General features: G+C 43.7%; 1 protein-coding gene across 2 annotated transcripts in view; it reads left to right on the forward strand.

Moving 5' to 3' along the window:
• The window catches only part of CRHR2 (corticotropin releasing hormone receptor 2), a 141,808-nt gene extending 133,501 nt beyond the window's left edge, over positions 1-8,307 (forward strand). For both annotated transcript variants that reach the window (XM_064421737.1, XM_064421674.1), the window contains one exon: positions 7,901-8,307. In XM_064421737.1, the coding sequence (XP_064277807.1) occupies positions 7,901-8,041 (141 nt within the window). In that variant the 3' untranslated portion in view covers positions 8,042-8,307. The remainder of the gene's footprint in view (positions 1-7,900) is intronic.
• The last annotated feature ends 5,189 nt before the right edge of the window (positions 8,308-13,496 follow it).

A 13,496-nucleotide genomic window follows, 5' to 3' on the forward strand; every position in this document is an offset into this window, starting at 1 on the left:
AATATTAATAATTATCCATGAATTGACATTTTAAATGCAGTTAGCTGGCTTGGAGAGAAAACATCGTCAGAGAGGAATAGATCAGATGCCACTGTAAATTATTCTCACAACAAGGTGTGAGGCAAAGATAAATATGTTTAATTTTTTTTTCTGTTGACCCTTTAGCCAGGCATCATCTGTCTCTCAAAATCTATTAATCTCAAAGTGGCTTCCTTTGATCTGATCATCTTGGGAGGCTGTTCATTAGAACTGGCAGCTCTGAGTCACCCCTGAAATGGTTACTCATGCCCTGCCCATCAGCCCAGACAGGCTTTACATTATTCATCCCAAGCCCAAAGGACATGTAGTCAGCATTCATTAAAATGTCTGAATAAATACAAATATGGAGGTGGACTAATGGGCTAAAGTTTAATTCCCTTTGCCCTGAGGATCCTTCCCCATCCCCTTTTCCTCCTCATGACACCACTGCTGATGTGAGGGTGACTCCAGAGCACCCCACAACAAAACCAGAGGGGCTTGGGGTGTGTGGGTGCCCCCCTGGCCTCCCTCTGCTGTGGGAAGTTCTGGTCCTTTGTGGCCCAGAAGAAAGAGGCAGCATTTGTTTCCACACAAAAAACATGTGGCGAATCTTTATGATTAGTCAAAATTGTTGCAGCTTCTTGAAGTGTTATTTATGATAACAAAATTGCACTGCTGTGGCCTTACAAATAAAAATTTGACATCCCAGGCTGGGATGCAGGTGCTGTGAGAATATCCCCAGATTGTAAAGAATTGCTGCCCAAGACCCTGGGAAAAACAAAACAAAAAACAAAACAAAAACAAAACAAACAAACCCCAACAACAAAGATTGCAGACCAATTAAGCAGAATAATTTTTTTTAGGTAGAAAAAAACCCATAACAATTACATAAACAGTGGTGTGATGTAGGGTACCTGTTGAAAAAAACCCAACATTCTATCCAAGCTTTGTTTTTGTTTCCTTTGAGCCTTGCAGGTTGTTTTGACTACATCCCTTCCTGACCTCAGGAGGATTAAATACTGATAATGGCATCTTTATGGGGATGTTCAGTTCAATATTTTTGTGATGGTAACATGAGCACCCTTGGCCTGAGGGGTTGGCTCTGTGGGAGCCTTGCACAGGTGCAGTTGCTCATTGATGCAGCTGATTTACAAAACAGGGATAAAGACACTCCTGTCTCTCTGGGAGCATCAGAACTCCTCACCTGGAGATGATCCAAGGTCTGCCAGCCCCGGGGTCTCTGTGCTGAGGCCACTCTGTTTCTTTGCTTCAAATCATTCTGTGCTTAATCCTTCCAAGGGCCTGGAGAGGTTTGACCAACACAACATTTATTATTAAATACAGCATTTGCCATCCCTGCCCCCTGAGGAACACACTGAACCTTTGGAAAACTTTTGAAGTACCATTTAAGGCATCACCTTACATTTATTTAAGTTCTGTTAAGTAATGGATGGGATTTCCCCAGCCCTCAAATCTTAAACACCTCATACATGCACATAACCAGCTGAGTTTCTCATCTTTAGCTTCATTTATGGGCAGTGATTTCCACAAATGAGACCTATTTTAGTTGCTTATTTTTAAATGAGGTGTTTCCAATACCTTACCAAGTCTCTGCTGGATGCAGGGAGAGGCCAGGACTTCCAAAATCTCATGAAAATTAATTTCACTGCAGAGTCAGGCACAGTGAGATCAGTGCTTTGAAAGTTAAAAATCCATTTTGCTGGTCTGGACATTGCCTGAAAGTCCCTCTAGTTCATCTGTAGCTTGCAAAAAGATCAATTTAAAATTCATCAACCTTCCACAATTTGCAAAATTAAAGTCCAAAGTTACTCTCCAGTCACCTCCAACTGCAGCACAAGGATCTGAAACACAGCAAAACAGGTGCTTAAATGTAGGTGGAAGTTGTTGAATGCCCCACTGCAACCTGTTTTCAGAGAAAAAATAACAATCTTTAAAAAAGATCTTGATTTAAACTAGACACTTACAATTTTAGTTTTATTGTGCGATTTTGGAAGATTTCTCTACAGCTTCAGGTTAAATGTAGTGTTCTTTGGGGGGTTAGTGTTTGTTAGCACAGAAAGGTTACAATTTTTAGCAGTTAGTGTTCTAACAAGAGAGGACCTGCTGTCCTTCTGGCCCTCACTTGTGACACTTCCAGGTGAGGGATGTCACCTGGGGACAGAGGATGGTGACATCCCAGTAGCCTTAATTCCAGCTTCCATTGCTGTGGCAGCTCATTTATTCCTACTCTTTATACCAGACACATACATAACTATTATATCTTAGTATGTTATTATATATATAAATAAATAATTTTATTATATATATATATATATATATAATTTACTATATATTATTTAATAGATAATAAATAATGTAATATAGTGTATATATATATATAATATATATATAATATTTTAGTATATTTTAGTATTATTATGTCCAAAAGCCCCAGGTGAATGGGCCCCTTTGTTCTGTGCAAGTGGGTCAAAACTTCTTCCTCTCTGCTAATGACACATGACATTTCTTCCAAAATCTGATTTTTAGCATTACTCAAGGCTCTTATCTCAGCTCATTTCTAGTTGAAATGCAGTTTCTTGCAATTTCTTGCAAATGAAAATTTTTGCAGTTGATGGCTGCAAGAAATTAGCCAGCAGCCAGTGTCTAGCACAGGTAATAGCAGCATAAAGTTGATGTCTGTTTTGTCAACAGAAAACCCTCTCTAAATGTTTTCATCCTGCTCCCCATCTCTTTCATTGTTTTTGTTATTCTGCTGTGGAGGAGGAGGAAGAGAGGTTTTTAACAATATTTTTTATTTAATACGATCTGAAATTTTGACAAGTCCCCTGGTTAGGTGATCCAGTCAGAAGAGAAAAAGTCACCCACTGATTTCCTTTCGTCCCATTATTCTGATCCTTTTTCTTGACTGTTCCAAAGCAGTGCCCACACTCTGTAGGCACAAATAATGTTGGCAAACCTGATTTGACCACAGCTCAGAAACTCTGATTATTGACTGTACACAAAGCAGAAAGAGCTGAAAAGGGTCATTCTGAAAAAGGATTTCTTATTTGCAAGAAAAAGACAGACCAAAGTTCAACACAGGCACCCAGCTCTGTGCTCAGAGCAGGGGAAGTTTTGGTCCTCTCAAGCAAATAAAGTTGCACAGAGGTGAGGCTGATGATTTGTGTTCCCAGGACTCCTTGTGGAGCTCTAACCACTGATGGCAGCCTGGAGCATCCTTGGGTAATTTCAGGTCATAAATGTGCTAATACTGACTCTGGGACATGGTCTTGACTCTAGAAATGCTTGATAAACAGAGGAGGCTGCTCTTACAGAGATTAACAACCATGCTTGATAGTTGATATTTTGCATTCTCTTTTTCTTTTACTCTTCCACTGTGCTAGAGCTTATTTTGGTGTCTTTTAGCCACTGCCAATTTTTTCTTTTCTTCCCTAAAGTTAACCTAGCATCTTGTTTCTGAGTTCCAGTACAAGATATAAATTTGACCTTAACCTTCTCTGCTTGCACTCTAGTCACATACTAATTGCAGTTAATTATTCTGTCATTAAAAAATGCTTTGCCCTCACCCATGAAAGTGCAGAGCCCATTTCCATGTGCCCAGCCATTAGGAATAGATTGAGCTGTACAAGAAGACAGCATTTTTGGGTTTTTTTTTTTATCCTGTCTCAAACCATATCACAAAAGCCAAGTGCTTGTTCAGACTCACATCTTTATCTCCAGGTGGCTCTTTTTGACTTGGTTGGCTTGAAGCACAAATGATAAATCTAATCTGGCTTCACTGGCTGAGTAAGTATCTCTTCACACTGGTTGCTCAGGAAAAAAAAAAAAAAAAAATCCCACCACAACAAAACAACAAAAAACACATACAAAAAACAACAACAACAACAAAAAAAACCCAACCTACAAAATTTCAATGCAAAAGAAAGGAGGAAAATTTTCTCAGCATTTGGTGACATCTGGGGAGAAAGGAGCATTCGAGAAGCAACTTCCCTCTGCATCTCAGGTCTTCATGGGACAGTTTCCCATGACAGTGGTCTGACACTTCATGTGTTACCTAAACCTCAGTAAACCTTGCTCAGCGGTGCCCAGCATTCAGTTGGGCTGGGTTTGTACCCAGAGGAGCAAGGATTGTTTCATTCCACATGTTTGAGTGCCATCCTCAGGGGAATTGTCTCTGTTTCTGCCATCCTCAGGGAATTGTCTCTCTTTCTCCACTGTCTGTACTGGAAGCATAAATAATGGAACCAATAATTGGATGGGGATTGGAACAACCTGGTCCTGTGGAAGGTGTCCCTGTCCATGGCAGGGGGCTGAAATAAAATTAAGGTCTTTTCCAGCCCAAATCATTCAGTGATTCTGTGATAATTGACCAAGATTAGGTGTGAGTCTGTCAGGGGAGGTGCCCCCCCTTGCATGGACTCTGGCACATGGATTTGCCTCTGGGTGTGATTTATATCCTCCCTCCCATCCAGAATCAGGGGCAAGCATCCCTCTGCCACTGCAGGTGGAACCGTGGTAGGTTTGCAAATAGTGAATTCCCAGAAAAGTACCACACCATGGCACGGCTTTCCAGTGTTCCTCCTGTTTTCCCAGTGAGCCAGGGAGGTCAGTTTGGGGAGAAGGGGATGATGGTCAGCAGTCCAGGCTGCTGCAGTTTGTGATTGAGTCCATCCTGACTCTGCTCTTTTATATAACTGTGCCATTCAACTCATTTTATAACCTGACCAAACCTCATCATGAAACTGATGGAGAGGTGTTGTAGCTACTGCTCCATAATGAGAGGCTCTTCCAGAAATCCTCTGCACTGTTGTTTAACCACATTGTTCTCATTCTCATCTCCAAATCATTCATGATGATCATGCTCTTCCTGGCAGTGCTGTCTTTAATTCCCCTTCTACTGGGTGTTTTCTCCTTCTCTACTTTTATTCCTTGATGTTGTTTGTTTCATTAGGTTCTGTCTGACCCCTTCTAAGTGTAAAAAACAATTATTATTTATTTTGAAACAAATATTTGATTCAAAATTAGAAGAAACCCAGAGTAGCTTTCTCCTCACCTTACCTTAGAAATCTGCAGCTGCTTGTCTTAAATCACAGAATCACAGCATCAGTTAGGTTGGAAAAGATCTGTGAGATCACTGAGTCCAAGCTTTGACCTAAAACCACCATGTCAGCCATGGCAGTAGCACAGATCACAGCTGAGAACGCAACCAGAGAAATAAATCCTCTGCTCTGATTTGCCCAATCTCTGCCTCTAGAAGGGCTCTGATAGAAAAGTCACATTTCCAGGTTCAGGATTCCTCTGAAAAGGCACAGAGAGGCAATTGCAAAACTGTTTTCCAGGCTGGTACTCACAAAGCTGCAATATTGCATGGACAGAGCTGTGGTGGGAGGGGATTGTTTGCTCACAGTTTCTCACATGCAGTGCTACAGCCCAGGGCCCTGAAAGCCCACCCAGAAATGGGAAAATTGAAACCAGCCAAGAGAAGGAGAGCAGTTTCCACTTTTCTGTGTCCTCCTTGTGAATTCTTCTGTGTTTTGACCACCAGGCCTTCACCCTGTTCATCTGGGGCACCTAGGACTGACAGGGTGTGGTTTGGGTTGGAAGCACCTCCAATCCTGGAGCTCTTTAACTTATCTGAGCACCCTTAGAAAGGACATCTGAGCTGCTCTGAAGTGGGGCTGGAGACTTTGTGTGTTCCTTGTGTTTTGAGTGGACCTCACAGAGCCCCTGCAGACAATCCCCAAGCTTTCAGAAATGAAGAAAAGCAGTGATTCTTTATCTCTGGGCAGTTGGTTTTTCAACTCCACCTTGCCTGCAGCGCCATGGTGGTGACAGACACGCCCACGGTGGCTTTGATTGACCTCACCCAGGTGCTGAGAGCTGAGAACCTGTGCCAGCATGGGCTTCATAGCCTCTGAAAGCTCCTCCCAGGCTTTGTGCAATTGCCATGACAGCTGATGCCTTTGAGGTTTCCTCCACAAGAGTATCACTGCTGATAATACCCAAAGTTCCTCTTGTCCGTGGTAAAATTAGGCTTAAAACAATCTTTTACTTTTTGGGGGATGCAGTGAAAATAAGTACATGATAAAGACTAAAAAATATCCGTGGTTAGATGCCAATATTGTCTGAACTTACCTAAATTTATAATCCAGACATCTTAAATAGAGCTTGTTGTCTAGACTCATTTTATAACCAATTAAAGGAAATAGGTATTTTTCATCTGACCACAAACATCTGGCTTATTTTGGACACCTGCTTTAGAAGGAGATGAATCATCCCCTTTGACCACACTGACTGGTTCCCTCTTGGTCAGGAGGAGATCTATAGGTCAGTAGTTGAGGTTTCATGTCTATATTACATTATTTATAACTCCTCTTTGTAAAAAAATATGGTTTTGGTAAAGGAGGCCCTGGCTTGATGTAGAAGTTTTATGTAACAATGCTTCTTTCAAAGTTCACCAGATTCCAGGCTGGCAGCAGAACATCAGCATCCTTACCAAGTGTCATGAACAGTCCAGGCTTTGGACTCTCCAGGAAGCTGGGCCCAGATTCCTCTCACCTAATTTTGTAGGCTTATTTATCTCCCTGGGTTAGGGGTTTGAATTGGTTTCCTCTCTACAGTAAGCAGATATCAACAAGAATATCCAGAAATTTGTCCAAGTGCTTCATGCCAGGTTCTGACTTCGAGTCTTCCCTGCCAGGGATTTTACAGGGATTTGGTCTATTTTAGGAGTATTTCAAGTCTTCCCTCCCACTATTTGAGGTTTAGGGTTCCTTTCTCCTGTTTTTCTCTTGCTTGTTTATGTATATATTTGAGCCAGAGTTCCTGGGCTCTTTCTATGCTCCATGCAAAAAAAAAAAAAAAATACACTAAAATTCAAGGTTGATTTGATCTCTTGGTCAGCACCTGCTTGAGGTTGACCTTCTGCTGATGTGGAGCAACGTCCACTGCCTGCTGGAGGTGCTCACAGGGCTGGCTCAGGTGTGCCAGAGCTTGGTTAGATCCCCTGTGCTTCTTCACATACAGGGGCAGCAGGGGCCCCTGGGATGGGGCTCTCCAAGAATTCCATCAGGTCTTGGACAGACCTTGGATGCACCATCCATCAGATCCACCCATCCTGAGGGCTCAATTCAGTTGTGAATATTTAGGCCTGTTTGAAATCTTCTGGGGTATTTTAGATACCAGATATAAGACATGAGGTGTGTAAAATGTTTTTTTCCTTGAGTCAAGCACTCAAGAGAATATCAGTGAATTAGAAGCTCCCATTCAGCCATCTGAATCAGTCCCTGTGATGCCTTGAGAGGCTGACCTGGAAGAGAGGCTAGACAGAGTTAATGGAATAAAATAGGGATTTATTAAAAAGGCCTTCAAAGGATATACCTTGGGCAGCACAAGAGTCTGGCCATGGCTCTACCCAGGATGGACCCAAGATGGATGCTGAGTCATGAGTTTTCACACTTTTATAAGTTTTGGTCCATTTCCATATTGGGGTTAATTGTCCAATTACAGCTCCAGATTTTGCAGTCCCATCGTCCCAGATTACTCTCTTCAGTTCACTGTTTGGATTCATTACTCTCCTCAATTCACTTGGGCCTAAAGCTGCAGTGGTGTCCTTGGTTCTGGGGCTGGAAAAGGATTGTTTTGTCTGACTACACTGTGAGGAGAACTTGCTAACACTCTATATGAAGTTCAGAGTTACATACCAATGCAGTACAGAATCTGGAAAACATGAAAGCTAAAACTTAAGGCATCATTCCCCCCCTTTAGAGACGTAAGGCATCACCTGTGACAGTATTGTCCCAGCACTGCCCAGCATCCCTTTACCCCTGAAATTCACGTTCTGCCCTGTGTTTCTGCCCAGGTCCGTTCTGCTGCCAGGAAGAGGTGGCACCGCTGGCAGGACCACCACTCCCTGCGGGTGCGTGTGGCACGGGCCATGTCCATCCCCACGTCCCCCACAAGGATCAGCTTCCACAGCATCAAACAGACCGCGGCCGTGTGACCGCCCCACGGACACCACCACCACCACCCCGTGGCCTTCAGAGCTCTCCTGGCTTCACTCCCACCCCACAGCCCCTTCCTGCAAGCTCTCCTCCTCTGGCCTCACTGATCTCTTTCCAGTGGAGGGCCCCATCCTGTTTCTCATCTCCCACGTCCGTGATGCTGCTTGGAGGCGACCAGGAAAAAGCCTCTTGGAGCTGGTGGTGGTAAAGCAAAGAAGGAACAGGTTCAACCCTGACTGCATCCTGTGGAAGTTCACAGTGCAAAGTCTAAAACAGCACACTGGCAGGAATAATTAAAATTTTTTTCTCCTTCCTTTCATTTTTTTTTTGTTTTTATTCCCCTTTTTGTATTGTGGTGAACAAAGACTATTTTCAACACACTGCCCATCTCACCCTGTACATTGATTCCAATGATTTCAACAGTTTTGGTGTATAATAGCCCATCCCTTTCTTGTTTTCTTTGTAAAAAAGTTTCTTCTGTGCAAAACTGTCATTTGAGAACTTGTGGCAGCAAGAAAAGAGCGCCTGAAAGGTGATGTGAAAAGCCTGAAATTATCTGCCTTCCCCATTTCTCTGTTGGACAGACTGGGAATTGTCAGGGCATTGCTGGACTGTTCCACACAGAGCACTTTGCCCGGTGAGCACCATGCCCTGCTCTTACATAGATTTTCAAAGGACAGGAGTAGCTCGAAGTAGCTCTACAAAATACTCTCATTCCTCTTAGCCCCACGCTTCCAGCACAGTGTAAATGGAAAGCCTTTGGAAAGTGGTTTGTTTTCAGCTCAGAGCATCAGGGTGGGGAAGGACAGCTCTTCTGGGTTTAAAAAAAAAACACAAAAGGGAAGCACTGTAAAGATAATAAGGATGACAAGAGGATGTTTGTGTTCCAAGGATAATGCTGCCTGCTGCACAAAAGTATCTATTGAGCATTTTGAACTAGAGCAGTTGTATCTACCAGGCTTTTTATGTGATGTTCAAGAATACTGTATATTTTCAATAATAAACACTACTCTGGGTTGGTTTCAATAAAACCAGGCATCTTTTTTTTAACTCTGGAAAGGAAGAGGACACCTGTCTTGAGAGCGGTTTTGCAGCTAAGATCAGGGAAGGAAATCCTGTTTGATAATGAGCAAAGAAGAAGAACAACCTCGTGATAAAATCCTAACAAGGGGGCATTTAAATGCAAGAAGAATTGCCTCCCTTCTCAGCTCGTGGTTTTATACTGGATCCCTGTCCCTCTGCACTCTCTCCACTGGGCTTTGCCACAGCAGTAAGAAAAATGTTGTGTTATGTATTCTCCATCACCTGCATCTCAACAGAGCTGGAGTAACTTGCTCTTTCCACTTTTATCAAGCTTACTCTGAATTTTCTTCAGATGTTTTATAGGACTGTTCAGCATGAGCTTGATTTAAACCTCCAGATTTATGTTGCTCTAGTTTTCAGGGGCTGGAAAATCTCTTGGAAAACACTGTTATAAATCCCCTGCTTATGGGGGGTAGGGAGGGGGGGATGTCTGTCCTAACAGCTCAGTCATATTCAACTTTGAGCTTGCTGGCAATGAACAGCAAATTTAAATAAACAACATTTTGTAACTTTTCCCTCTCCTAACTCATTTGAATTCATGTGCCTCGAAGAGATAACAGAGGGAGGAAGGAGATTTGAGTGCCTGATGGGAGAGGAGCAGGTCAGTGCTTTTATTCATCCCAGTAGCAATGCACAGCCCCTGGCATCCTGTGTTTGAAGGGAGAAACACACCTACAGGTTAAAAACATGTACAGTGAGTATCTGTGTGTTTGCTCTGGCTCTGGGCCATGCTGGGATGAAAAAGGGATTTGCAAAGCAGCAGATTCTGTCTGAAATTGCAGGTTAGTGGTGCTGCCAGGAGTGTAGCAGACATCCAGACATGGAGCAGGTCTGAGTAGAGAAGAAACTTGGCAGTTGAAGCAGTGAACTAATGGTTAACTTTGGGGTCTTTTGGAGGTTAGATTTTACCTCAGTGAACCACTGGAATGTGTCAGTGCCAGGGGATCCACTTTGTGCCAGTGTTTTGGGCTACTGCTGCAATGTCCCTAGTTACACTTACAGTCATATTCCCTGAACATTTAAGACAATAAATAGGTGAAGACAGTTAAATTTGGTTTGTGTCTTAGTAAGTCAGGTGGCTGATCTCCCACTGCACTTGGTACCTACCCAAGGAAATTGTGCAGCTTGAAGAAAATTAAAATAACCTTTTAGACTCTGCAAGCTCTCATGCCCAGGACTTTGGAAGAAGTTCAGAGTTCACTTTCCTGACAGCAATTGTGCTGCTTCTGTCTCTGCTGCACTGTCTGGTCCCAGAGGTGAACAGCTAACATCTGTCACCAACAGCCTTTGGCACATCCAAGCTGGATGACAAAATGCTCACCTTTCCTGGGAACACTGGCCAAGGTAGCTGCTGATGACATCCCAAGGCATGGGGCTGCTCAGAAATGGATTAATTTGAGTTTAGCTCTTTGGAAATCAGCCCAGGAGAAAAACACCTGGGAGCAAAACAGATAAGCAAGAACTTCTATTTTCCCTGGGTAGCCCTTGATAAAAATGCTGGAGGTGAGCCACACACCCTCATGTCAAGAAAACAAATATTTCTGAATTTGCACTGAGTGATGTTGATCTTGCCTTTTAACAGTGAATCAATGGTTTGGTGGTTATCCAGGATACCTGTGAGCAGAGCTGCTGAGATGTTCCCCAGATGTCTTGGGCAGCAAAGGGGAGTTCCTTGGCCACGTGTGGCCTCTCCTGAAGGTGAGGACTTGGCTGAGGAGCAGCAGTGTGGAAAAGCACCCAGGGAGCTCATGGATGCTGAAATCAACCCAAACCAGGCGTGTGACCTGGCAGCAAAGCTCGGGGATGTTTTGGAGGAAATGATTATTCCCTTCTACTTTGCACTCCTTAGACCACAGCCAGATGCTGTGCCCAGTTTGGTGACCCCAGTACAGGAGATATTAATAAACTAAAGCAAGATCAGCCACAGGGACACCAAGATGCTCAGGTCTGGAGCGCTCTCTGTGTGCAGAGCTGCAAAAAGACCTGATTCAAAATGAGGAAAGGATTTTGGATGGAGCTAACAACAGCCTGCCAGTACCTCAAAGTTGCTGACAGACCCAAGCCCTTCACAGTGGTTTGAGACAGGAGGAACAAACAAACTGTAACAAAAAAGGGCCAGATAAGATGGAGAAAGGAGCAAGTTTTTCCTCATAAAGACAGTTAAGCAGTGGGAGAGGTTTCTCAGTGAGTTTGGGAGATTCTTTAGAGATTTTTCAAGACCCAAATGGGTAAAGCCCTGAGCAACATCCTGAGCCTGCTGTGAGTAGGGGGTTTGGACTGGAGACCTCCTGAGCTGCCTTACAACCTGGATTATGCCATCCTCCTAGTACTGGTATTGTCAGTCATGCCTCTAAGACAAGAGAAGAATGAACATGATCAAAGTTTGGCCTTTTTTAGCATGTGCAGCTCAGGGGTTTTGAAAACAGACTCGTGTCTCCTCTCTTCAAAAGAATCATCCTTTGCTGTCTCCTGGCAGAAAGGCAAAGATGAATAAAGTCACACTCTTTAGGGAAAACTCTCCTCTTTACTTTGTGATGCCTTTTAAAGCCGTGTATCCCTTTCAACAAAATAACCATTTATGGCACAAGTCTGGGATGATTCAGATGTAGCTTTTGGATCAGCAGGAACAGTCTCAGCTCATCAGTGCCAGGAAAACGGCGGTGGATCTGTTGGAGTGACAGCATCTCTGCACGTGTGTGTCTGTGTGTGTGTTCATGCACACGTGTGTCCGTGGCCCCCTGTGCATTTGAAGAAAATGTATCAAATTACTCTGGATTTATAGCTTATTGCGCAGGAGGAAAACAAAGCTGCTTGTGTTCAGTGAGTCGTTATGGAAATGAATGACTGTGAGCACTCAAGTGCTTGAAACAAGACTCTCCAAGGCTCTTCCAGGAAAATGTTTGCAGTGCTGAGCACTGCAGATCATGTGTGTGCCAACTGGAGTGGGGCACAAGTGTAAGCTGACTTTGGATCTGGCCTAATTGCTTCCCTCTGACACTATTTAAATCTTTTTTCCCCCTTCTCCTTTGCAATAAATGCCCAGTTCCAGCTTGCAGTGGAGCCAGCAGTTACTGGGATGCAGTGCTTTAGGACTGGGTTTGGGTTCCATCACTGAACATGTGCAGGACAGCCAGAGGATTGGGGCCTGAGCACGGGGTGTGGAATCCACAGCTCCAGCTTCCAGCACACCATCACACCATCACACCCCTGGGGATGTGCTCTGCAGTGAGAGAAGGTCGTGTTCAACCCCAAATGGCTCTGGGGTGGAAAATGTGGTTTGAGTGCTGAGATGGAGTCACTCAGGACAGTGTGGGGCAGGGGCTGTGAAGGGACAGGCCATGCTCTGGCCACCCTGGTCTCTGGTCAGACTCATGGTTTCATTGCTACCTACTCCTGCAGACAGCCACCACAAAGCTCTTCTCTTAGTCCATGGGGAGAAAAAATAGCAATTTTGGGATTACAATCCTCTGAGTACTGGGTATCCCTATATGGAAAGGATATTGTAGGTTCATGAGTGTGAAGGTTTCACATAAATCCTTAAAATTTTCATAGATTCATTCACTTCATTCCTTTTCTCATATATCTCTTCCACAGAGCTGGAAGAAGCATCTCATGAGAAACTTTTAGAAAAGAGATAATATCTATAAATTTACTGATGGTAAAATATGTAATTAAAACAAAAACCTGGGTCACCTGGACAATCCTGCTGGGTTCTGGTTTCTTAAGTTTCTCCACTTGCTAATTAGTGCAGGAGAAAGCAAATTCTTCTGGTTGGTGTAATTACCACAGAGCAGTGCTGTAGGGACCTTGTGCTCTGAGGGGCCAAAGCTTTAAAGAACTCTGTTGCTATAGGACACGAAATAAAGTTATGTGGACACTGGAATCTTTAAGGTGAAAAGAAGGGAGGTTTAATTTCTGACTCCAACATTTACAGATTTTCAAAAGTGACAGTGGATTGGAGGGTGACAGTGCCACCTCTCCAATGACACTGGACAAACCCAACAGTCCATCGAATTTCTCCTCCTCCAGAAAAAAATGCAAAACAATTCATTATTTACATAAAGTGCGTTAAAAAGTTAGTTACAAGAATGTAAACATCAGAAGGCTTAGAAGAACTCAGAAGAACAGGGTGACAGAACTCCTCCAACTTTAATGAGTTTCCCAGATGCTAAGGAGCCTGCCAGCCTCCAGGAGGGCTGTGTGTGCTCAGCCCTGTCCAAGGGCTGTGAAATTACCTCCTGACTCATCTCCCCTCTGCACTCGAGGGCTGCAAGGGCTCCTGTCAGAGGCTGAACCAATTAATTGCACTCTCCTGATTGGCACGTGTCGAATGAGTGGTTCAGCCTGCCGAGGTGGCAGAATGACAAATTG

This window comes from Passer domesticus, chromosome 1 (genome assembly GCF_036417665.1).
Source record: "Passer domesticus isolate bPasDom1 chromosome 1, bPasDom1.hap1, whole genome shotgun sequence".
NCBI lineage: Eukaryota > Metazoa > Chordata > Aves > Passeriformes > Passeridae > Passer > Passer domesticus.